Source organism: Micromys minutus (genome assembly GCF_963924665.1).
Source record: "Micromys minutus genome assembly, chromosome: 24".
Classification (NCBI taxonomy): Eukaryota; Metazoa; Chordata; class Mammalia; order Rodentia; family Muridae; genus Micromys; species Micromys minutus.
The window spans coordinates 48,779,862-48,805,651 of NC_137959.1; the positions used below are offsets into that span (position 1 = coordinate 48,779,862).

Genomic DNA, 25,790 nt, shown 5'->3' on the forward strand with positions numbered 1-25,790 from the left:
CCACTCCCCCATTTTAAATTTACTTTAAACTATTTGGCTCCTCTAATCCTTCTAACACCTATGCAGATGAGATATTCTTGCTGCATTTCTCTGTGTGAAAACTAGGGAAGTGTGTTTTCTCTAACAGTCTTCACGTTTAGCTCCTAGGCATCCATTTTCATGCCTGAGAACCCGTGAAGCACACAAAGCTGATTTCAGAAGCCCCGCCATACCATGCTTGGGTGTTGTCTCCTCAGACTAGCTTTGTTCTTTGGCCAACGGCATCCATTAGACTGTGGGATGTGTCTACTGGGTAGGGTTAGGGTTACCATTGTCTAATTACGATTAAAGCAACTTGGGGAGGAAAGGTTTTATCTAGCTTATGCTTCACTATCACTGTAGATATTCAACAGAAACTCAAACAGAGCAGGGACCTGCAGGCAGGAGCTGACAGAGAGGCCATGGAAGGGTGCTGCTCACTGGCTTGCTCCCAATGGCTTGCTCAGCCTGCTTTCTTTTAGAATCCAGGGCCACCTGCCCAGGGCTGGCCCCACCCACCATGGGCTGGCTCCACCCACCATGGGCTGGCCCCACCCACCATGGGCTGGCCCCACTCATCATGGGCTGGCTCCACCCACCATGGGCTGGCCCCACTCATCATGGGCTGGCTCCACCCACCATGGGCTGGCCCCACTCACCATGGGCTGGCCCCACTCACCTTGGGCTGGGCCCTCCCCCATCAGTCATTGATTAAGAAAATGTCCTACAGGTTTAGCTATAGTCTTGCAAAGGCATCTTCTCAGTTGAGGCTCCTCCTCGGAGATGACTCTAGCTTGGGTCAAGTTGACACAGAACTCTCCCAAGAGTGTGTGTGTGGGTGGGAGGGAGGGGATTGCTTGTGGAAAGTAGCCCATTAACAGCCCTTCTTTCTATCTTTTGTCTTGAAATTACACATAATAGATGTGCAAATTCATGTGATGTGCCTAATATTAAGATTCTTGCTTTATGAAAATGGACCCATTTGATTGGTAAACATTTTATTAACATTTCTGTGTTTGTTTTTTCTTTTTGGGTATGTACACCCTGCTTATTGCAGTGATAATCAGATTGTTTGAATATTTGATTGGGATCAGGGACAGGATAGCCAATTGCATAGAATTTAATGTTACTGGAAGGTTTAGAAAAGTCATTAGAAGACTTAGAAGTTTTAACAAATTTAGAAATGCAGGAGCATTTTAAAGAAGCACCAGTCAACAAAGTCAGGATGGAGCTGAGTGGTAGAATTCTGGTTTGGCTGCTGGGATCTGGGTTCCACTTTAGTAGTGCCAAGAAAAGTCTTCTCCAGTAAGAGGAGGTGTCTGGGGAGTGGAGGGAAACAGGCAAGAGAATGGGGGGGGGGGTGGGCAAGCTGCTCAAAGTGAGCATGAATTAGAAAGTTGTGTGTGTGTGTGTGTGTGTGTGTGTGTGTGTGTGTGTGTAGGTTGACTTTTATTGCTATCCACTTTACCTTTTTAATCGATAGTTGCAAGTGCACACACATGAATGCTCAACATTAGTGTGTGACAACCAGAAGAGTTAGCGGGAGTCAAATGTTATCTTCCAACCCCTCATCAGCCCTCAGATTCTGAGTCAGGGCTTCTCACTTGAACCTGGACATTTCAGTCGGTGTTTGAATACACATCCTCTCACCTCTCCACCCCCGCCCCCATCCCCATCACTTTCTGTTTCTGCCCTCTAGCACCTGGCTACATAGCTTCCTACTATGCCCACTGCTTACATAGGCGTGAGGAATCTGAACTCGGGTCCTTAACACCGCAAACACTTTACACATGGAGATATTGCCTCAGCCCCTGAAACTGTGGTGATTGCAGAGAGAAAATCCATAGATTGTGATGTAATTTCCCACCACAGTGTGTTGGTATTTGTTTTTTAACCCTAAAAAGCTACCTAGAAAAACGTGAGTTGTGTCACAGGCTTTATAAAAGCTTAAACTTGGTTATTTTCTCTTGGGCACTTCAGTCACCCACAGTTCAAATTAAAGTCTTTGAATGCAGTCATGATGTTTACTTTAAGACTTTTTTTTTTTGTCTTGATGGATTCAAGACCTCTTTTAGTCTGCAGAGAATGGGATGCATCTGCTTATGCTCAAAGACTGCCATCTGCTGGTGGCTTGGGTTTGGACACTAGTAAGGGACTGGTCCAAACCAGTAAAGTTAGAGTAAAGTTAGAGCAGGAACTTAGCCCACAGGGTTGCTGCCTCCTGAGCATAGCCCCAGAAAGCAAGGAGCTGCTTAAGGCAAGGGAGCTGTCACTGCAGCCTAAAGGCTGTAACCAAGCCTGCAGCCCCAGGCCTGTCTGTCTGTCTCTCACTGTAATCAATACCCAAGTTCATTTTAAAGCACCTTGCATCTGGATGATACAAGATTTATGAAGTGGTTGTATTTTCATTTTTCTCTGGCTGGGAGCTAGCTGTGAAAATGGAAATTTATACAACTTCTGATTTAAAAAAGCTGAGCTTAATTACTGTGTCTGATTAACATCTAGTAATATTCTGAATTTTATAAGGACATTATCTGAAATCACAAGTAACCCAAATTGAAAGGTGCTTGTGAAGTCAAGTCAGACACTGCCTGGAAAATTCAGAGAGCTGAGAACTGAAACGGGAGGGTTTATGTGCCTTTAAGGTACAAGGCAGCAAGAGTAATACTAAGTTTTTAAACATGTATTGTTATACCATGTGCTCCTCTCTCTCTCTCTCTCTCTCTCTCTCTCTCTCTCTCTCTCTCTCTCTCTCTCTCTCTGTGTGTGTGTGTGTGTGTGTGTGTGTGTGTAAACACTTTACCCAGCACCAATATCAGATTCTTTGAGGCATTAATCTTCGGCTGCCATGGTTTATAATGAGTGACTTAAATCCTGGGTTAGACATCAGATTCTGGGCCCAATGTTCTTCCCTTTATTCTTTTGGTTTTTTGAGATAGGGCCTTGTTATGTCGTCCTGGTTACTCTGGTACTCTCTCTGCAGCCATGCCGGCCTCAGACCCACAGAGGCTCCATCTCAGTCTCCTGTGTGCTAAGGTTAGGCGCATGTATCACTGTGTCTGTGTCCAGCTGTCCTTCTTGAGGTACTTCTTGTACTCTAGGGGAGACTTCTGTGAGGATGTATCACATTGTATCATCCGAGTTGTCTTTATAACTCCTTGACCTTTATGTAACTTTTTGGTCAAGGTTGACACAGAAATTTCGTCATGATTGTGACACATTTGTTTCATTTCTCTGTGTCCTTAGTTCATAGGGGTCTCTTGCAGAGCACCAGTGTAAGTTGTGATTTCATTTCTGTGTTGGTGACAGACTGGGAAAACTACAACATTGAAGGTTGTGATGCCCACTCTTCTGTTCACTTTTAATGTATATTTATAATACATTGACATAATGTACTTTTATAATGTTATACACACAGATGCTTGATTGAAGATACTGGAGAATTGTCAGAGATTTCTGTTATTTAGGGTGATACTTAATGCAATGACTGTATCGCCTACCATATGTCTGATTTTCCCTGTTAGTGGCCCCACTCTCTAATTAATCATAACTGGTGAAATCATCTTGGCAACAGTGCCTCCCAGACAGGTTTTCTTAGCATTTCGTGACCAGAGATGTGAACAGTGATCCCTTGGCTGCCGCATAAGATGTGAAATGCGAACTCCTGGGAAGCAGACCTTAGGCACCTCTGAGAAGTGCCCTCACTTGCCCCACTTGCCCCTCAGTTCAAAGTGTTCACCTTAGACCTGCACCTGGTGCTGTGTGGCTGGGGGAAGAGAGTCAGTCACCTGCCTGGACCCTATATTCCTGTGGATTCAGCTCCCTTCTGCCTTCCTTCACAGGATTTGTTAGACTCTCTTCCAGGGAAGAATGGGGGTATAAAGAAGCAGTGATTTTTGCAATTACTGTTCATTTTCTCCTTCTAGAATAAGTGTGTAGTCCTCAACTCTTAGTTTCTTTTGTGGCCACAGGTCTTTGTAAAGCATGTTATGCTGCCTAAAACTAGAGCCAAGTTAATTTTTGCCATGAGGTCACATTGCTCTATGTAAGTTTTTGGGGGTGTGTGTGTGTTGATTTGGAATAAATGAATCATTTTCAAGATACCTTGCCTTTATTACCAAGGTGACAAAAGCTGTGTGTGTTTTGTGTGTGTGTGTGTGTGTGTGTGTGTTCCTTGTCAATCTCTCTTTTGTGACATGATCACCTCTTGCTGAACCCAGAGCTGTCTGGCTGAGCTCCAGGGGTACATCAGTCCCGCTGCCCTGAAGCTTCAGTGCTGAGTCATAGAAACACTCCACAGCACTCGTGGTAGGTCCCCATGCTTGTGTGGCCAGTGCATTACCACCAAACAACTGCCTCAAACTTGATTTCCTTTCTGGTGTAAAGCAGCTCACATTTGTACCCAAGGTCTTCTCGTTAACTGAATAGTGTTCTGTTTCATCATAACATGTGACTTTTGGGAGGGTGGGTCTTAAAGATCTGCTTTTCTTGAAATTGCAATGGCTTTGGCCTTTACTAAATAATTTGGACCATTTTCATGATGCCAGTGGGGCTGTAACTTGCTTTAGATTATTTTACATTCCCATTTCTTCTCTTCGTTTCTCCCATCCCTTCCTCCTTCTCTCCTTCCCAGTTGTCGTCACAGCCTCCTTATGCATTTTAGGATGACCTAAAACTCATGATCTTCCTGCCTTAGTTTCCCAAGTATTGTCTTAAGGATTCTTTGTCTAGTACAAGGTGGCATTGTTTCAAGGAATTTTAAGAAAGACTTACTTGCATATGTGTTTGGTTGTGTGCTTATGTGTGTGCCTAATGTGCATGTGTATGTGTGCATGCCTGTATGTGTGGTTGTTGTGTATTCTTGGAGACCAGAAGTGTTTTCTGCCACTTTTTGCCTTTTTCCTTTGAGGCAGGGTCTCTCCCTCATCCTGTCTTCTCAGCTTGATTGCAAGCCAGTGAGCCACAGGGGTCCTGATTCTTTTATCACTGTCCACAGCTCCCTGAGTCTCCTCCACAAGCTGAGGTAACAGGTTGCAGAGATGCCTGACGTTACATGGGTGCTGGAGTCTAAACTCTGGTTTTCTTAGATACTGGAAAAAGTACTCTTAATTGCTGGGCCATCTTTCCACAGTCCCCAGAGGAGGTTTTCCTTTCCCATCCATCCACCCACCCACCCACCCATCCACCCACCCACCCACCCACCCACCCACCCATCCATCCATCCATCCACCCACCCATCCACCCACCCACCCATCCATCCACCCATCCAAAAAATCAGCACTAAAAAAGAAGGTCCTCAATGCACAGCAGACTCATATGAGGGACAGTTTATTTCTAATGTGCTTTGTGCCTCAAGATGAATATTTGGTGCCAACTCTGTTCTTTGAGTGTTCAAACAAAGGAAAGACAAGTTTTTGCAGGAATGCTAGATGACTATGGGCAGGCCTGTACAGGAAGAAACTTCAGACTTCTCTCTCCCCCCAACCCCCCAGAGCTGAGGACTGAACCCAGGGTCTTGTACTTGTTAGGCAAGCGCTCTACCACTGAGCTAAAAATCCCACATCATATCTTTCAGGCTCACCCATGAGTTGTTCTCCATTCTGGATCACCAGTGCATGAACTCTGATGTCTGTTTTCACAAGTGTTCTGTACTGATTTTTGTATGCATTGAGTCACTGGTGCACACCTGTCACACTGCTGGGACACGAACTGAAATCTTGACGTTCATGAGTGCAGGGTGCAAGTCTTACTCAGTCTGCTTAAAAGATCTTGGCTGTGGGGTGGAGGTCGAAGGTAGCTGGAGATGGCAGGGATGTCCTGTTTGCTGTCACATGAACATTCTCAAGACTGGCTTCTGGCTGGTGGTTTCTCTGGAACTCACTGGCACATATTTGTGGCCTCACTTGTCAATCAAGTTTTGTTTCCTTGTGTAGTCTTGTTGGCCAGCTGGCTATTTTAGTCTTTTGATAAACAGGAAGAGCTACTACATTCTATTCAGGGAGTGTTTAAGGAGCTATTAAACATGTTGAGGGGTGGGGGTTTTAGCTGGAAAACTAAACTTTAGTTTAGAAGGAGTTCTGATAAAATATTCAAACTCTCTTTATAGTTTCTGAACTTAAACCAGCTGTGGTTTGGGATTTTTCCTGTGCCCTCCCCTCAAACCTGTAAGTTTTGGGTTTTTTGAGCCCCTTGGTGCACAGCAGGCATCTCCTTACCACAGTTGCTTAACACAAAGAATCTCTGGCAGTGCTTGAGGATCGGATCCTGAGCATGGGCTCTCTGCCCTGTTCTCATCTGGCAGGGGCGTGGAAATGTGGGTGCTCAGGTCCTGTGGATGTCCAGGTCACACGCTGGGAGTGTTCTGAGCCCTCACTTTCTCCTAAGATCCCCCTGTTGAAATGATGGTTCCTTTGAAAGCATTCTTGCTTTGTCTTCAGCATCTCGGGGTTCTGAGGTCCTCTTATCTCTAAGGTGGTGTTTGGTTTCTGTAACTGGGTGCTGATTTTGAACTCTTTTAAGTCCTGCAGGACTGGAGTGTGCTCCTGGAACTGGTTGTACTCATGTGTTCCAAAATGCTTCCTTCAGACTGGGTGACATGTTCTGTTTTATTTTTTGTTGGTGCTGGGGACAGAACTCAGGTCCTGCCTGGCTCATGCTATGAACACATTCAACCACTGAGCTACACCCGAGCTCTATGACTGTTCTTAATTGGCCAGTGGTGAGTGCCCTCAAAATGCTCTTATCTCTGCCTGTGGCTGAGGTTGAGTCCTCCAGAAGTGGGTGGACCAGCAGGCACTGCCTCTCAGGGATTCCTCAAGAGTCTGCTGGGGGCTAAAAGAGCAGGAATTTGGGGTTTGGAAAGCTTACCAGGTGGTGGTCCCACAAAGCTCAGAACCCTGTTGTATTTATGTTTATGTGTGGTTGCTTTTGTGAACTCACACAATCAGAGTCACCTGAGAGGAGGAACCAAGTAATAGAAGAATTGCTTCCAACAGCTTGACCTGTAAGGAAGCCTGTGGGGCGTCCAGTGCTCGCCCAGACATTGCCACCGCTCTCTGGATATGTCATGTAAGCCCCTGCTCTATCCCCGTGTCTGCAGACTGCCCACTCCCCACTCTGGCTGTCCCTGTAAGCCCCCACTCACGTCTCCTGCGAAGCTGGATCTCCCCACTGCTTACCTCTGTGGCTGAACCTCCCAGACCTGTTTTACTCCGGTGTCCCTCCCTCATCTGATAATGTGGTAGTTTCCAGTGTTGTCATTTGAGGAAGTCTGTTTCCTAATTACCAGCTGTGTAATTACATCCTTTGGAGTTCCTACACAGCTAATTTGTTTCTTTGTTTCCAAGCAGGATTTTATAAGGAACTTTAAGTGTGCTTGGGAGTGTCACTTGGGGAGGCTGGTCTGGTTGCCAAAGCCCATGGTGTTTGGGGATTTGGGGCTATCAGTCTGCTCTCTAAATATGTTGAGGCAGTTCCTTCCTTCCTTCCTTCCTTCCTTCCTTCCTTCCTTCCTTTTACTTTTTAAAAAATCAAAATCAAAACATAATTTTAGAATCCATTCCTGCTTCCACTTCCTCTCCCATATTCCCCCTTGCTCTCTCTCCAGTTCATGGGCTCCATTTCTTTAATTTTGTAATGAGTATATTCCTAAATATGTCACTATAAGCTGTACAGAGAAGCTCTGTGGGGTTAGCCCTTATTAAAGAACTTCCTTATGTCAGAATAAGCATTAATCATAGGTCGAACCAGCCACAGAAAGGACATTTGCCATGCACTTGCCCCTAGGCTCAGGCACCATCATCGAAGAGGGTACGGAATAATTTTAAGGGCCAGGGTTGTGTGTGTGTGTGTGTGTGTGTGAGAGAGAGAGAGAGAGAGAGAGAGAGAGAGAGAGAGAGAGAGAGAGAGAGAGAGAGAGAGATGGGGGGAGGAGGGGAGTGCTAGATATTGGGCCAACACAGCATCTTCTGAACGAGACTGGGCCAATGTGCTTAACACATCACAGCAGGTGTGGTTGTCTGCACAGGACCTAAACAAAATCAAGCCAGCCAGTATTCCAATGCGGCACAGAGGAGGAAGGGGTTCCCTAGACTCTACCACTAACTGAGGGGTCATGGACACTTTCCTTAGGGGTATGGCTCCTGGAAGGTCAACCAGGCACTAGTGGGTGGCCCCACACCCAGGAGTATATACATGAACAGCTTAACATGGGTAAGATGGGTAAGTTAAAAAAAATTCAAAGTAAAATGAGGACAGGAAGTTGGGGGCGTGGTAGGAAGGCGTGGGTGGATCTGGGAGGAGTTGGGAGGGTGGTAAGCATGAGCAAAATACACGATATGACGTTATCCAAAAGTTAATAGAATGTTTCTAAAAATCGATTGTTTTTGGCGGAGAATAAAGGCAGAGCCATCTCTAGGAGGGTGGGGGCTTATCTGTTGCCCAACATCCCCGACGAGTGAAGACTGTTATCTAAATATTTGTCAGGGTAATGAACGGCAGTGTTTCCAGCACGAGGTTTCTGCCATTTCATCTGCGGTGGACGGACTGAGTGGGATAGATAAATGTGGATTGCTGGCCAGTGCCAGGAAGAAACACATCTATGCCAGGAAGTGGAGTGTGGGAAAGAGCACCGCAGTGGGAGGAGTGAGCCTGCCTCTCCAGAAGGAGCAGACAAGCACTCACAGTAGGAGGTAGGAGAGCCCAGTGCCTTGGTCTGCAGGACAGACAGACAGGTACATGCCTGTCACAGGTCTTTCCTGTGAGCCTCTGCTACTCTACCTTGACTGTTATGTTCCTCGCCAGTAGATGGCAGAGCCACAGGAAGGGTCACCCTTTGAAGATACCATCATAGATCCTCCCTTGACTGAGGATTAGAGTCCTCTGGGAGGAGAGGGAGCTCCACTTTTGGCAAGGGCAGTTCAACTCACCTTCTAGCTTGGACTGGCCACCCTCTCATGGTTGTTTGGAGTTGCACGCAGAGCACCAGCGTCTAGGGCCCTGCCTTGCTCCACACTGGGGTTGTGACAATGTGGTGCTGTGGGGCCTCGACGGAGAGCCCTCACAGGGTGGGCTGGGCTGAGTTTGAGTGGAAGAGCCATAAGTTGGCTAACTGCTTGCCCAGGCTTCCAAGGAGGGAAGCAAAGGTAGGTCTTCCGGATGCTTGGTGTCTGGTTATTTTCCTCAAATAGCTTAGTATTTCCTTTGCTTCAGTCCTATTTAGGATATCCAGGTGTATGGGATTACCATGTGTGTTTGAGATTTTGTAAGCTGAGAAAGGATTTTATTGCTGTTGTTGTTTTTAAAATACCTTTTTTGTTATATAGGAACAAGCCAAGAGGTGGGTTTGGATTAAGTGGGAGAAGGGAGCTGTTTCCAAGTTGCTTTGTTTGACCCAGAGCTTTCTGAGCCCGTGAGAGAGTGGGTTGTATTTCCGTGGGCATGCTCTTTCAGGTCAGAGTTTCCTTTGGTCTGAGTTGAGTTTCCTCTTTGCTGCCTGGGGAGTGAACACACAGTGTAGATTTTCTTTTCTCAGCTGATGACTATCTTTAAGGATCTTCTAGGGTGGTTATTTGGATTTTCTTTTTGCTGTGTATGAGAGAAATGGTTATTTGGGGTCCCGGACCCTATTTTGAGACCATGGATTGTTTTTTCTGTAGCTTGGCTCCAATTCTGTTGGAATCATGGCCTATAACTTGGTGCAAGGGATTCTTTCTGTATATTCCAGGAAGTGAAAGATACTGTCTGATAGGTGATCTTGCTGGTGGTGGTGATGGTGGTGGTGGTGGTGGTGTGTGTGTGTGTGTGTGTGTGTGTCTGGGTGTATATGTATATGTATGTTTGTGTGTGTGTGTTCATGTGTATATATGTGTGTTTGTGTCTTTATGTGTCTGTATATGTGAGTGTGTTTGTGTGTATGTATACATGACTGTGTGTGTGTCTGCATATGTGTATGTCTGTGTATATGTGCAGGTATATGTCTATATGTGCCTGTGTGTGTCTATATGTTTATGTGTTCATGTATATATGTGTGTGTCTGTATGTGTGCGTATGTGTGTGTCTGTGTATATACACCTGCATGTCTGTATGTAGGCCAGAGATCAACCTTATATATAGTTTCTTAGACTCTGTCCATTCTTTTCTGAGACAGTTTCTCATTGAACCTGGAATCACCAAGTATGCTAAGCTGACTGAGCAGTGCACCCTAGGTATCTCCAGTGTCTTTTGTCCCTGGGATTACAGAGACAGGATACCATGCCTAGATTGTTTCAGAAGCCATGACTTCAGGAGAGCACACTCGGGTCCTTATGTGAGTGTGCTGAGCACTTTGCCAGACAAGTTCTTCCCTAGACATGACACTGTCGTCGTTGTCCTTCTCCTCCAATTTTAAAAAGACCTTGTCATGTGTAAGGCTTTTCTCTTGGTTCAGTTTCTCCTTTATGTGTTGGCTACTTTGGCCAGCTTCTCAGATCTTCAGTAATTGAGTGCTCAGCACTGCACAAGACCGAGAAGCTGCAGGAAAGGAAGAGATGCATTCACCAGTTGTTTACATGGCTAGATCAAAGACTGTAGGAGAAATCAAAGTTGGATCCTGGAGGTTACTTCTCCTGAACAGAGAGTGTTCTGGGGAGTTCCCCCCCCCCCCTTTTTAAAGAAAGGGCCTCGTGTAGACCAAGCTGTCCTGGAACTCCCAAGAAGCCAAGGATGACCTTGAATCTGCTTTCCTTGCCTTCACTTTTCCGAGTGCCGGGGTTATCACCACAGGCCACCACACCTGGTTTATGCGTGCACTGAGTGGAATGCTGTCTTCACACATGCTAGGCAAGCCATCTACCAACCGAGCTGCATCTCCAGTCCTGGGGGGAAAACTTGAATTGCTGTTCATTGTTCCATGGATTGGATACGCTCAGCTTGTTTCAGAAAACTGCATGTTTATCTGGAGTTTTATCTCCCCATATTCTTAGCTATTGGATGTGTAGATAGTTTCAATTTTAAGCCTTTAAAAAGATTTATTTACATGATACCAAATCCCTCCCCGTCCCCAGTTGCATAGTGGGTTGGAGGCTGAACTCAGTGGGTAGATTAATTGCCATGCACATGTAAAATGCCTCCTATTTCATCCTTAGCATCAATTAAAATTTTCCATCCTGGCTTCCTGTGTTGTCATGAACTCAGTTACCACATTAGTTCAAAGTTACTCTGCTTTCCAGTGTGTTATGGGACAGTCCAAGAATAGTTGGGCATTAGCCATATCTACTGACAGCTGTCCGGGCTGAGCAGTCGGAGGCACGGTGGGGAATGTGCCATGTGATGATGTTCCACAGGACATGTCCCAGCTCCCACCCTGGACTCAGTCTCGCCTCAGATTCCAGCCCCAGCACCTCCACCCCTGCCTGTGCTACCATCTCCTTTAGTCTTTTAGCATGGAGGACAGTGGCTTTCTTAGGCTTCTCTGCTCAACAACCTCACTTGGCTCTTCCTTGTCTTATAACCAATTCTCTGTGTTAACTTTCTTGGTTACGAGACTCAGGACAGTTTATATTTTCCTAGATGCATGTTGTACAGTATGTATGCGTGAGTATATATGTGTGTGTGAGTGTGTGTGCGTGTGTGGAGGATGGGGTACTACTTTGGGTACACTGTCCACTTCTGTTGAGGCAGAGTCTCATTGACCTGGAGTTCACCAATTGGCTTTGACCGTCTGGCCATCTGGTCAGCTAGCACCAGGAATCCCCTCTTCCTGCTTCTCAGGCTCTGGAAATTCAAGCACAAGCCGCATCTCCTGTCAGGTTTTCTTTGTTCTGGGGACTGGACTCTGGTTCCCTTGCTTGCAAGGCAGGTGCTTTACCGACTGAGCGTCCTTCAGCTTGAACAGGCGATTTTAAAACAATAGCCAATGTCATGACACTTAGCTTATGAATATGTCATAATACATTCTCCAAGAAGAGCATTTCCTTCAGCGTCCACAGCCCATTATCACAATTAGGAAAATCAGCAACTTCTAATGGTCATTTATATAATTTACAGTGACAGTTTTTAAGTAGTTCCCAAATGTCTTTTATGATGACTTTAAACTTTTTTGCATGTATTAGATATGATGTAGCAGGCCTGTTCAAGGAAGTATAGGGAGCGAATCAAAGGCCAGCTTTTGAAAGTGAGTGAGACAGTGCCTTAGTGTTAAGCTGGGACTTGTCTTAGTGGGACAGTATTTACGTAGCGTGTGGAAGGGCCCAGGTTCATTACAGCACTACAACCTTATTAAAAAAATTGTGGTAATTTGAAGGGCAATTGGGGCCTTTAGCATTGAGCTACATTTCTAGCCTGCTTTTTTTTTTTTTTACAACTCTAACAAGGATCCAGACAAGAACCACATTTGAATATCATCATGACTTTTAGTCCCTTTGATCTTGAACACTTCCCCTGTTATTTTAAAATGACAGACAACACTTTTCTTTCTCCAATGAGCAAATCAACTCGTTGCCTGGCTTCTTAGCTGTTGACAGGGAATGGCATTAACCTTCTTCCTGTGTCACAAGCACGCATCCATATGACCACATGTTACAAAAGGATGACCCTTTCTCACGTGCACATCAGCAGGCATTCCCTACAGACAAGGATATGTTCTTGCTTAACATTGCTCAGGTCATGACTATTTAATGACAAGTTTCTTCCACTGTCCTTTTCACAGGAGTTTGTCTTTAGCATCCTATGTTGAGCTTAGGATAGCCAAAGTGGGCTCTCTCTGCGTCTCTGTCTCCATCACTGTCTCTGTCTCTTTCTGTTTCTGTATCTCTCTCTAGATTTCATTCACCTTTTATGAGTATGGGTGTTTCGCCCGCATGTGTGAATTTTCATCATGTTCAGTATCTCTGGGGGCCAGAAAAGGGCATCAGATTCCCTGGGACCAGAGTTTGGTGCTGGGAACTTGACTCAGTTGGGTCCCCTGGAAGAACAGTTTGTGCTCTTACCTGAATCACTTCTAGTCTTGCCCCCTCCCCACTTTAAAGATCACTTTAGTTGTGTTTCTATAAAGCCTTTTAAATTTTGTCTTTGTCTCATTACTTATGGGGTTCTCCATGCCCTGAGTTGCCTGTTGGGAAGGTTATGGACTGTTTGGGTTGACTCTGGAAGACTCCTGCTAGTAGGATGGAGAAGGAAGCTGCGTTGAGGGCTCCTCGTTGGTGTGGAAGGATGGAGAAACCAAAGATTTCGAGGCCGACGGCAGCCCAGCTGCCCTGCCTGGTTCTAAAGGAACAAGCTGAGCAGAGTTATTCGTGAACTTGAACTTGGCCTTTCCCCGTTGCTCTTTCCTTTTTGATGAGCGAGATGAGTCATAGCATCCATTCTCTTGTGGTGCGACATTTGTGGGTTGCCGGGTGGCGCTGAGGCATCAGCCTGGCCTGGGGTTGAGGAGTGTTAGTCACTCCCAAAGAGCGATGCAGGTCATTTCGTTGTTGGGTGTCAGCTCTGACCATCTGACCTCCACTCCTTTTGAGAAGGCAACAGAAATGCGTTTACTCTTCATCTGAGTTCCCACAGCAAACTGACAGCTAGTTCTATAAGTTCAGGGCAAAGTCATGCATCCCTGAAGTGGAATGTGATTAAGACAAAGCCACGTAGGTCATGGCCGCCTTGGAGTACCACTGTTTTATTAAACAGACAATGTAGTTTAGATCATGGGTTTAAAATGTCTGCTTGTGGCGTATGTACATTGGAGAGACAGTTGCAGCGTTACCTAGAATGGAGAATACTTTCTTTGACTGGTATACTTAAGAGTTTTAAGTGCTATCCTTTTTTTTCTTTTCTCCCCCAGTTCTACTTTCGAAGCCAAAGGTCCTGCACCACATAGTTTGATGAAGTGCTTTAAATAGTGTATTACATACAATGCATGTGGGCTGGGCTTGACCATCATAAACAAAGGCTTGCACCATAGTTTTCTGGGTCCATGCGCCGATCTGTCTGTAGAGGCCCATTTGAGAGGAGCACGTAGCTCTCCAGGGTGTGCAGCCTGCTATCTGCAGGTTAGCAAATGTGAGTCTTCAGATGCAGAGTGTGCACTGCTAAATAGTTGTTTCTATGGATGGCCACTCGGGGGTTCTTGCGTAGCTTGTATATCAAACAATAGGAAGTCTGATCTGCTTGAGAGAAATCGGCCACCGAGGCCAGTTTTCCTGTCACAATAATGAAGAGTACTGAGCCAAGAGGAAGTGTATATGAATGACCTATTCATCGAGAAAGACTGTACCATGAGTTGAGCCCTGTCTGGAGTTTTAATTGGCTGTAGTAATGATCGACATCCTCTTTAACGGTCAGGGAGTTATTGAATTTAAATTGTTGCGTTTCCTTTCGGTGACACTCATGTGTCTGACATTTGTGTTTTTTTGCTCAGGATCCAAACTACTGGATACAGGTGCATCGCTTGGAGCATGGGGACGGAGGGATTCTAGACCTGGATGACATCCTTTGTGACGTTGCCGATGACAAAGACAGAGTGAGTTCATGGCTGGGGTGGTCTGCACCGGGCCACCACTCTCTCCTCAGTGTCCTGATGCCAGGCTGTGATGTTTTTTCTGATGCTGGGATTTCATACTTCAGCCTTAGAATTTTTTAAATGGAAGTATTTACAGCGTAAACACCACCAAGTATTCTTCATTTCCCCTCTTTTTTCAAACATGCCTTGACAGCACAAGTCCACCATTATGAATGCGTGAGTTCTCCTAGTCATGGGCCCAGTGCTGGCTCAGAGATGCTCCTGTGTGATGCCTGAGCCTTGCTGAGCCACTGACTTGCTCCAAGATGAGTGTGTATGCTCTAGGCATTTCTGTGTTCGATGTATGTGCATTCTTCTCGAGAAGCTGCCCCTCCTGATGCCTTTGGCCTGTGGCTTCTCACTACCACCTTAAAGGCTGCCTAGTACATTCATGTCACAACCATAGCAGCCCAAGTCTGTTTATGCATGCTCCTCTGCCTGCTTGGAAGCAATGGGAGGAGAGTATCTCCTAGCATGATAAAGACATATGGCTGGGTGTTTCACCCCGAATATAGACGCCAACAGATTATTTATTGCAGTGAGGCAACAAGAGGGGATGGGCGTAAAGAGCTTTGTGCCCACACCTCACACTGTGTTTGGCTTGAACTGGAATTGCACAAGGGCTTATAGCTGCAGACTAAGTTGCATTACCACAGCTGTGTGGAGGCAGCTGAAGGTAGCGCTATGTCCTCATCACACTCCAGGGTTCACACAGGGCATTAAAACCAGCCAGGCCACTCTAGGAGGCTAGAGGATACTCACCAATGAATGATGCTCTGCCCCCTTCTCTCCATGCCGTTGTTGGGCTGAGTTGGTGAGCACAGCTGTTGACTCTTGTTCAAACCAGCGCTCACGATAGTTGATATCGTGCCTGCTCTGAGTTGGACAGAAACTGGTCGTATTTTCTCACGATCTGAAGAAAAGCATGAGTCTTCGGTACAAATGTTGAGAAATTCAAGGGGGACTGACTTGTCAGCACCTGTCACTATGGGGTTTGTCTTTTGTAGCTACATGAGCCAGGAACATACTGTGTCAAAATATGCAGATCTTTTAGGCCTGTTTGTGAGTTGATGATGGTTTCCTTGGGGGCCATTTTCCCTTGAGAACTTGTGTGGCAGTGGTCACTCTCACATGGTTTCCTGAGAGCAGTGAGGCTGGGGTCGGTTTGTCGGCTTTAAAGAGTTGGAGAGCCAGCTTCAGATACCACGGAGCCCGCTAGAGAAATTTAACCTCACAATTCTGTTTCTCTAGAACTACTTCTGGTACAAACATCTGCATTTGTCAGGGTTCTCTAAATGAGCTTGTCTCTGTGTGTGTGTGTGTGTTTGTGTGTGTGTCTGTGTGTGGGGGGGGGGATTTATTAGCATGCCTTACACAATACATACAGTTCAGGTAGCCTAACAATGTCTTTCTGACACTGGAGAGGCCAAGAATCCAGTAGTTGCTCAGTTCACAGCGTGAGACGTCTCAGCACCTCCAGGTCTGGAGGATTCCTGGAGAGCTGCTTGCTGTAAGTCTGCACTGGGAACTTGAGGAGGTTGGCCTTGGCGCTGTAGTGGAAGGGCAGGTGAACCTGGCATCGAGAGTGAGGTGAGGACACCCGGAGCAAAGCGTCCTTCTTCTGTAAGCTGTCACTAGAAGGTGCTGCCCACATTAGACTGAGTCTTCCCATTTCAAGTAAGCAGGTGTCCAGTGGCTTTCATTTGAGTTGATCCAGTCAGGTTGGAAATCCAGATGAGCCGTCAAAAGTCTACTCCTTGTTTGATTGGTGCATACAGCCATACTTAAAATATACTCTAAAGCCCCTGAAGAATGCTGAGATTTTAGTGTCTCACAACTTAAATATGGTAATGCAGATTCACAACACTTAACCATTGATTATTTCATCTGATGTTATGATGCATAGTAAAGAAACAAGAGGACAGAAAACACACACACACACACACACATCTGCTCAGTTTACGTGTATACGTGCACACACACTTTAAATTTTTTAAGCAGAATGCATCGGCGAGGAGCACGTTGGTTACCATGTGGACTTAGCTGGTATATGACTGCTTTCCTCTACTACCCATTTTGTATTTCCTCCACTGTCAGACCATACCTCAGCATGTCTTGGGTCTTTTCTTGGGAAGTTAACTCATATTTTCAATCCTGAATGGTCTGTGCCTTTTGTCAACCTGCCTAAATTAGATTGTTGTAGTTTCCTATTGACTTTAATCACGGGACATGGTAGAACCAAGAGAGTCCTAAAGAATCTCCTGTTACACACACACACACACACACACACACACACACACACACACACCTCCACTGTAGAGAAACAACCCAATTTCTCCCTCATAGTGTAGATTAACCATTCCTCCTTACACTGTTGTTTCCTTCTTAGCTTCTTGGTTTAAGAGTATCTGAAACCCCAAGAGGCAAGGAGGAAGTCTGAACTTCCAGTTCAATGGAATGTGTATTGTGTCTCCTGGAAGAAAGACCCCTCCTCACATATGTACACTAAAAACAAAAGTTTTGGACCATCAGAGCGTAAAAAGTCACTGGAACAGAAAGCTGTTTCAAAGTGGGTCAGTGTGGGTGATAGCAAGTGTACCATTCCTTTTTCCGATTCCTGGGCTAGTGGGTCCCAGCTGTAGGAGAGACAGTGCCATGCATTGGCCACTGATTCAAAGCATATAGTATCTTGGAAAACCCTGTTCCAGCCTTCTGGGCTGTTGACATCTAATTGGTGTTATAACTGTGACTTCAACTACGTGCTTCACAGTAATGATTATCACAGCAAGACCAATGAACTTCATGACCATGGGACACTGCCACACTCTTTGGCTATGACATGAGTTTCTTGGCAAGAAGCAAAACTGAATGGAATACCATGACAGTAGATAATACATTATATAAGACCACACAGTAGTTTTGACAGAAGCACTGTGTGTGGAAAAGGCTAATCCATAACCAGAACACGTATCTATTCCAGTAAGGACAAGGTGCTGTCCCTTCAGTGATGGAAGTGGTCTCAGTGTAGTCAGCCTAACTCCAAGTTGCTAGGTGATGACCCTCATGAATGGTGCTGTACTGGGAGCTCAGCTTTGGTCTCTGCTGCTGGCACTCAGCAGGAGTTGCAGCCAGGTCAGCCTTGGTGAGTCCATGCTGTTGAGCTCATGTATCATCTCTGTCTCTGCCGTCATGACTGCTTTGTTCTTGGTTCCATTGGGAAACAGCAGGAATGATTGTGGAAATAGGTTGTGTGCCTACGGAATAGTTGATAGTACCTGTTACAAACTCCTTCTCTGCTGAAGTCACCTTGATGAACATTCATTCACCCTGGACACCCATTGACATGGGAGATGTATCTTTACACCTTTCGTCTATGTGGTCAGTTCTGTTTGCATCCTCTTCCCCAAATGTCCTTCCTACCAGCCAGGTTCTTTTCACATCACTGCCCATCTGCCAGGCAATGGGCTACAGCCCATGAGCCAGTATTTAATTATGCATCTTGCAAAATGTGTGAGCATAACCACTCACTGGCATTCTGCTCACTGTGAAGAGTCTCTTCATGAGAGTCTTCATAGAGCCTTCAGGGCTATAGTTCTTAGCAGCTATCCACATCTGCATAGTATTCAGAACGGTTGGTAAGCCAGATCCTATTTCTCTCTTCTTCTGCCAACCAATTATTGGGCATACCACACTCCATGAGGGTATAAGTACATACTTGGAACATTGTAACAGGAATAGGAACTATAGGCATATGAACACCTTTTCTTTGTACCCTCAGGACCATTTTTCGGGCATGGGAACACTCACATACCAATTGATCTGATGAATTGCTGCTTTGCAGATTAATCTTGACAACTTGGTGGATCAAATCACACCTGGCTCATGATGGCAGTTCAGGTTGGGTAGGAACTTGGTGGCTCATTGTCAAACATTCAGTTTCTACTGAGGACCAACAGCAGGCCAAGAGTTGCCTCTCAAAGGGAAAATACTTAGTTGCAGATTGTGGTAGAACCTTGTTATAAAATCTCAAGGGTTTCTACTGTGAATCACCCAGTGGGTTTTGCTAGAGATTTCAAACATCCCTGTCTGCCGCTGTCACCTTAATTACTATTGGATCTACTGGATCATAAGGCTCAGATAGTGGAGCAGCCTGTACAGCAGCCTGGACTTGTTGGCACTCTGGGCCTTACTCAAAGCCAGCAGGTTTCTGAGTCACTTGGTATATGGGCCGGAGGAATACACCCAAATGAGGAATTTGCTACTTTCAGAATCCAAACAGGCTCACTAAACTAGCTCCACTGTCTGGGTGGTGGGAGGATTCTTGGTATTTATCCTTCACATTAGGAATATCTCCGCATGCCCTACATGCCTGGGCTCCTAGAATTTTCACTAAGGTAGGAAGCCCTTGACTTTCTGTTAGACTTATTTACCCTCCTCTGATACACAATTGCATTACCAACAAGTCCAAATTGACTCTGCGTCCTGCTCACTGGATCTACTCAGGTAATGTCATTAACACAAACTGGAGCTGGACAGAGGGCTCAGTGGCTAAGAGCACTGGCTTCCCTTCTAGAGGATCTGGAGTTAATCCTCAGCGCCCACACAGCAACTTACAACCATCTTTAACTCTACTTCTGGGACTTGGGGGAATCCTATGCCCTCTTCTGGACTCCTTGCACAGACACACACACACACACACACACACACACATTCAGAAACACACTCATACATATACAATAAACAATAAAATTCAACAACAAGACAAAGCCCTTCAGACTAAGTTAAGACATAGGGCAAGAGAGTCAATATGCACTCGAGGTAAAATTGTTAACGGTATACTGCTGGCAAGGCATGTTGCTTCTGGTGGTTCCTGTCACAGATACCAAGGAAAAGGCGTTTGCTAGATCAATAGCTGTGTACCGAGTTCCGGGAGATCTGTTCCGGTACATTCACCATGCCTGGCTCAGCTGCCACAGTTGGAGTTACTGCTTGGTTTAGTTTTTGGCAGTCAGTTGTCATTCCCCACGATCCATTTGTAGAAGTTAAACCCTGCTTCTTGCTCCCGGCCCCATGCATCCCAGAAATAAGGCTCAGACTCAAAATACATTTACAAATGCCTTGGCCATGGAGCTAGGCTTTTTTCTGACTAGATCATAACTTAAAATATCCCATTCATTCCAGCCAGCATTCTGCCACACAGCTTTTGATGGACTTTCCTGCCTTCTCTCTTCTAGAATCTTTTCTCTCTCCTGATGCCCTACCTCTATTTCTTGCCTAAGCCATGGGCCATGGACTTTTTTAACTGACAGGTGATACATCCATGCAATACACAAGACTTTCTATCTGTCTTCTGCACAGTTTGAGGGAGGCACTAAGGGGTCCTCTACCCTTATCATTCTACTCTATATCATTCAATGATACTCTATATCATTCAAGTTCTTGATGTTGTCTTCAGTTCCTGCAGTTCCTCCAGGATGGTGATGTAGTTTTGCCTCACTATTCTCTCTGATGGAGGCAGCTCCTTCCCACAGGTCAGGACATCAGTGTGGGAATTCTTTCAACTTCAACTATTCCTATTTTATACTCTAGAGCTGGGGGAATAAGCACAGGCGAGTCTGGGGCCCACTGATCTTACTGCAACTTAGACCTCAGTCAAAGCTCTGTGGGTCACCTGATCACCAAACACCTCTGCTCTCAGGAGGCCTCTCAGTGCCTCCTAGAGTCAGTGCCAGTTTAGAACTAGTGTTCAATCAGTCCAGGAAGTCTGATTATTTCTCTTCCCGCACGGTGCAGTTACCCTAATGAAAGACCGTACATCCTTCCAAAGAAGGAAGAGCAGAAGGGTAATGTCAAAACTCTTCAGCATTGTTAGCAAGGTCCTTCCTTAAGGGGATCTGGCTTTCCTTCATTAAGAGGGGTTCTGGGTCTGTGAACTGGCACACGTTTGGAAATTGGTTGATGAGTTATGCTTTCTGGTGTAGCCTTTATTTGTTGGGCTTTAGCGTTATAGTTATAGCAAGAATGGAGGGTCTAGGAGGTGATCATATTTGCACTTGAGAAACAGACCCTTCCGTGGGGGTCTGAGCTGGTTGGCAGCAGGTTTTCCCAGGAGGCAAGAGGCTGATAGAGGCTGGAGAATGAAGGTGACAGTGGGCTGTCATCAAGGCTGGAATGTTTCCAAGTAGCCAGATGCCAGTGAGAGGCAGGAAGTAACACAGATTAACTCTGCTGACTCTGAGCCTCACCTCTGGTGAGGGGTTAGATAATGGAAACCCAAGCATAGGTCCATTTGTGACACAGAGGTAAACTCACTAAAATCACTGAGACAGTAGGCTAATATATTTTGAAGCCTTAAAATTTTATTTTATTTTGAAATTTAATTTATTTCAATTTACTTTACGCATTTGAGTGTTTTGCCTGCGTGTACATGTATTTATCACACGTGTTTCTGGTGCCTGAAGAAGCCAGAGGAGGGCATTGGAGGTCCTGAAGCCTGTAAAGAAGGCCATTAGTCTCCCTGTGGGTGCTGGTAACCAAACCCAGGTCCTCTACAAGAGCAGCCAGTGTTGTTGCTGAACCATTTCTCTAGCCTCAGTATAGTTTAATTTTAGCAGAAATAATTATAGTTAGTGGGAAAAGTTAGAATGTTTAACGCAATGTTTTTCTGAGAGCTGGATGTAAGATAGATCGGGAGGGGTGTCTTTGAACTACCAACCTTAATGTATTTTTTCCTTGAAAATCCTACTTTTGTTTAATTCCAATAGGAAGAAAGCATTTGGGCATCTCTAAATAGAATTTAGGATAGCAACAGCTTTTGTGTCTTCAGCTTCTGTATGACTCAGTATGGGGGGTGATTAAAAGCTATCTCAGGGATAACTGTGGACGTGCTACCTAGTTAGGCAAGAGGAATGAAGGCAGCTACTCTTGTAGCCACTGCAAGCTTACGACTGTGCTTCTGTTGTGTTTTCTCACATCCCAGGGACACCTTGTATTGTGGTGCCTGGAGCCACATAGTCTGCCTCAGTTTTCCCATCTGTAAGTGGGGGCAGTGCTTATGCTTAAGAACTGATGTACTGGTTTTAGATTGGACCTGGAAACGGCAGGCACCTTCTGCAACTGGTCATCAACACCACTACTAGTGTGTTACCGCTTTAACACCCGCTCCCAAAGACTTAGAAGCAAACATGGACTCAAGTGCTAACCATGCTGTTCTGGCTATTCTGTAGAGGTGATTAGTTTCTCTATTTTTACCAGTCCTCAGTTTCATGAGGACTGGGCTGGCAATGGAATTCATCTGTAGTTGCTGGACAGAACGTACAGGCTTCTGCATATTGGATTGTAACAGTTCCCAGTGTAATGTCAATGTATATATTCTTCTGAAAGAAAGGTACCTGAGAGTTCAGGTTGATATTTTTAGTATTTGAGAATGCTAAAATGCTGTTAAATGCTGTTAAGTTTTCCTGCTCTCCCCAGACAGACAGACAGACATGTAATTTTGTTAGCTTTTTCTTCACACACATTTTCTGGAAATGACACTTGAAACAGATCCTGCTATTAGCCCATGTGTGGAAGTCCGAGAACAGCTTGCAGGAGTTGGTCCTCTCTACCATGTGTATCCAGTGATTAAACTCAGCTTATTGGCAGATGCCTCTCCCGCCAGGTCTATGTGCTTCAGGGGTTCTCCAGTTCTGCCTCCCAGCTCACCTGGGAAACCTGGAATTGCCGACCTGCCTTTATGTGTGTTCTGGAGATTTGAACTTAGATCCTCACACTTGTGTAGTGAGCGTTTTCTTCACTGTTCACTGAGGCATCTCCCCTAAAGCCTTGAGTTTTGTAGATTTCTTAACTTTTAGACTCATTTTGTGTGACAGTTTTCACATGTGCGTATGTGAGTGCTCTACATGAATGTCTGGTGTTCAAGGAGGGCATCAGATTTGTTGAAACTTCAGTGAGCCATCATATGGGTGTTAGGAACTAAACTCAGTTCTTCTGCAATAGCAACAAGTGTTCTTAACTATGGAACCGTCTTTCCAGCTCTTGTTATATATATTATATATGTGTAATATATATGTATATATTATATATATATATATATATATATATATATATATATAAATCTTGGTATAATCAGCATTTTTGTTATATTGTAAATTTTCAGAGAATTTATTACCCTTTATTACCCTTTCCAGGTATGAGAAAGGATACCCTAGAGCCAGAGTGCATGATAATTATGCATTCTTTTTCAAAAAAAATTTATTTGTCATATATAAGTACACTGTCGCTGTCCTCAGACACACAGAAGAAGGCATCAGATTTCATTACAGATGGCTGTGAGCCACCATGTGGTTGCTGGGATTTGAACTCAGGACCTTTGGAAGAGCAGTCAGTGTTCTTAACCATTGAGCCATCCTATTATGTATTTTTAATTCTGCATTTCCCTTTGTATTATGTATGCACTTCTCATTCACTGGAAGAGGAGAACGGTCTCAGAGCTCAAGTCCAGCAGTCCCCAAGGAGGCTTTGCAGTGTGGTGGCGGCTGAGCTGGAACCCTGCTGCCTTATTGCAGAATGAGCTAGAGACTTCCTTGACTCGATGGGTTTACTCATACATACCTACTGCCAGGGTGTGTTACTACACCCAGTTTTAGTCTTGACCAACCATCAAGCCTGTTTAACTGGTGAAGGGTGTTTTAATTTGGTGCTTTGGGGCCTGTCCCTGGGTGATATGAGAACCACATTGCCTGGCCTGCATAGTCTTGGCCGGCACACAGGGAGGTCCGATCTAGTGTGGATGGACTGGGGATGAGCTGTTACAGGCTGTTGTTCCTTCCTGAGAATCCAGGAGATGGTAGACTGGATGTTTGGGGTTTGTGAACATTGAGGGGCCGTTTTGTTCTGTAGACGGGTTTGCAGTGTGGGACATCTTGGATATTTTTTCCCCCTTTTCTGATGGCCAGAAATGGCAGACCAAGCCAGGCAGAAATGTACAGGGAGGTATTTCTCCTTTTCTGGTGCCTCCAGGAAGGACTCAGTGAAGGCCCTGCGGCAGTCAAGGTCTTTGAACCTCAAAAGAGCTACTTCAAGAGTCAGCAAAAGGCAGGTTGGTACCGAGCTTTCTGACCCCTTTAAACTTCCTTGAGGACTGAAAAACCTCCCTCTTCTCTGTGTTCATTTCTTAATATTCTTTGGGAAAAAAGCTTCCTAATTAATTTGAACACCTTTTTTCAAAGACTTGCTGGTTTTTGCCTTGCTCCCAGGTTCTGTGTGGATGTGTGTTGTTTGTGTGTCTAATTACTTCTTACACAAAGTGTCAAGGTTGTATCTCACATGTTGCCCAAAGATTCCAGTTTCTCATGGGTAATCCCCTAAGCCATACTTCAGTGGTTGTATTTATGTTACCAAAACATGCTGGGAAAAGAAAAAGGATTAGGTAACTTTAATGTGCAACACAGCACTGGAAGAAAGTTTGCCAGTGTGCTCACTTTCATAGAAAGTATTTCAGAGAGTTATAGTTTACTCTTTTCAGCTTTCAGAGTTCCAAATTAAAAAAACGACAGAAAGTAGGCGGAGCTGTGTTTTCTTGACAATTTATTTTACTCTGAGTGCTGAGTATATAGACTTAGGCTGTACGAATAATATGGGCTTGCTCTGTAGCTCAGCGGTGCCTGTGGTGAAGCTGCTCTAGCACAACTCCTGGTTCACTGCTGGGTGGTGTCTTCTGTTTCGGGGGTCAGCTTCTCAGCACCCGCTAAGCCAGTGCTGCGCGTGTTCTGCTTTGCCTGGAACATTTTCTGTTTCTCCTTCCTGCCTGTTGTCCTTCCTGTTACAGAGACCACCTGTATGCTGGAAGCAAGTCAGAAACAATCTCAATGTAACTTCTCTGTAAGTGTGCACAGAATACAAGAAGGCAGCACACATAAGTGTGCCGTTGTGATTGTCTTTGTCACTAAAGGTGACAGTTAATAGAATTACCGTCAGTTGGATTTAGCTTTGTATCCCATGGTTGTAGATTTTTAATAGATTTATTTATTGTGTGAGTGTGTGTCTATGTGAGTGTGTGTGTCTGCACATATATGTCTGTGTACCCTGCATTCGCCGTGCCCTCAGAAGCAAGAAGAGCAGCCAGTGCTTAAAGGAACCATCCTTTAAAAGAACAGCCAGTTCTTAGCTGCCGAGCCATCTCTCCAGCTCCCTCAGATGTATTTTTAAATGAGCCTTTCTCTCCACTGTGGATACTGCACTCGTGGTTGATGAAACATGCAGATAAATAGATGTGCTGAGAACTGCACGGAACTCTAGAACTTGTGTGTATTCTAGCTAAGTATACTGCCAGGGAGCTACTTGCTAGGAATGGATGCAAGTGTGTTTTCTTGTTTTATAAGGTGGCAGCAATTCTATCTACCTTTTATGTTTGTGAAAGGAATAATGGCTTAGACCACAACAACAATGACAACAAAAACAATAGCAGCAGCAGCAACAACAACAACAACAACAACAACAACAACAACAACAATAATACCACGCAAGTGAGGCTTTTCTTTGGCGGAATTACCTCCTGATCTTAGAAGAAAAACTCACCTGCAGGACAAATATATTCCTGATCAGTCTTTCAATAACCTTGCTTTGTTATAATATTAAAATGATATGAATCTTAATTTCTCCTCATTCATGTATTGTACATGCAGGTTTTCGCTTCCTCAGCAACCTCTGTTAATGTGGTATCTACACATGTATATAACATTATTCAAGGGTAACGTCTCAGTTTACCTTACAATTTTTAAATGTTTAATTATAGCTTTCCCATAAGCAATTGGGTAAAAATGTCCATTTATCAACAGTACTCAGGAGATTTTGACCCACAAACTCCAAACAAATCTGAAATATTTGCTTCCCTCTGATTACTTTATGGCAGGAACTCTTTGCTTTAAGCAAAACAAAACAAAACAAAAAACAAAAAACCAAAAAAAAAAAAAAAAAAAAACAAGACCAACTACTTTCCTTGTTGAGAAATCTCCAGTTTTTAATTCCTCCTGGGGGTTACCTAGTTCTAGGCGTGGGGGTGGGGTCAGGTGTGGGGCGGGGGTGGGGTTGCATGAAGCAGTTAATTGGCTGAACTGGGGTATAAAGAATGATAGATCCAGACTGAAGGAAAATAATAATGTGACGTCACTCGTTTGAGCTTTGACTCTCTTGCTTAGCATTCTTGAACCCCTGGATTTAGTCCTAGACGTGACGGGCAGGCCTA

The 25,790-nt window shown here is 44.9% G+C and overlaps 1 protein-coding gene across 1 annotated transcript in view; it reads left to right on the top strand.

Annotated features, from left to right (window-relative positions):
• Positions 1-25,790, top strand: part of PARD3 (par-3 family cell polarity regulator) — a 509,642-nt gene that overhangs the window by 70,158 nt on the left and 413,694 nt on the right. Inside the window, 1 exon segment of the mRNA XM_080936664.1 lies at positions 14,405-14,506. Coding sequence (XP_080792790.1) covers positions 14,405-14,506 — 102 coding nt within the window.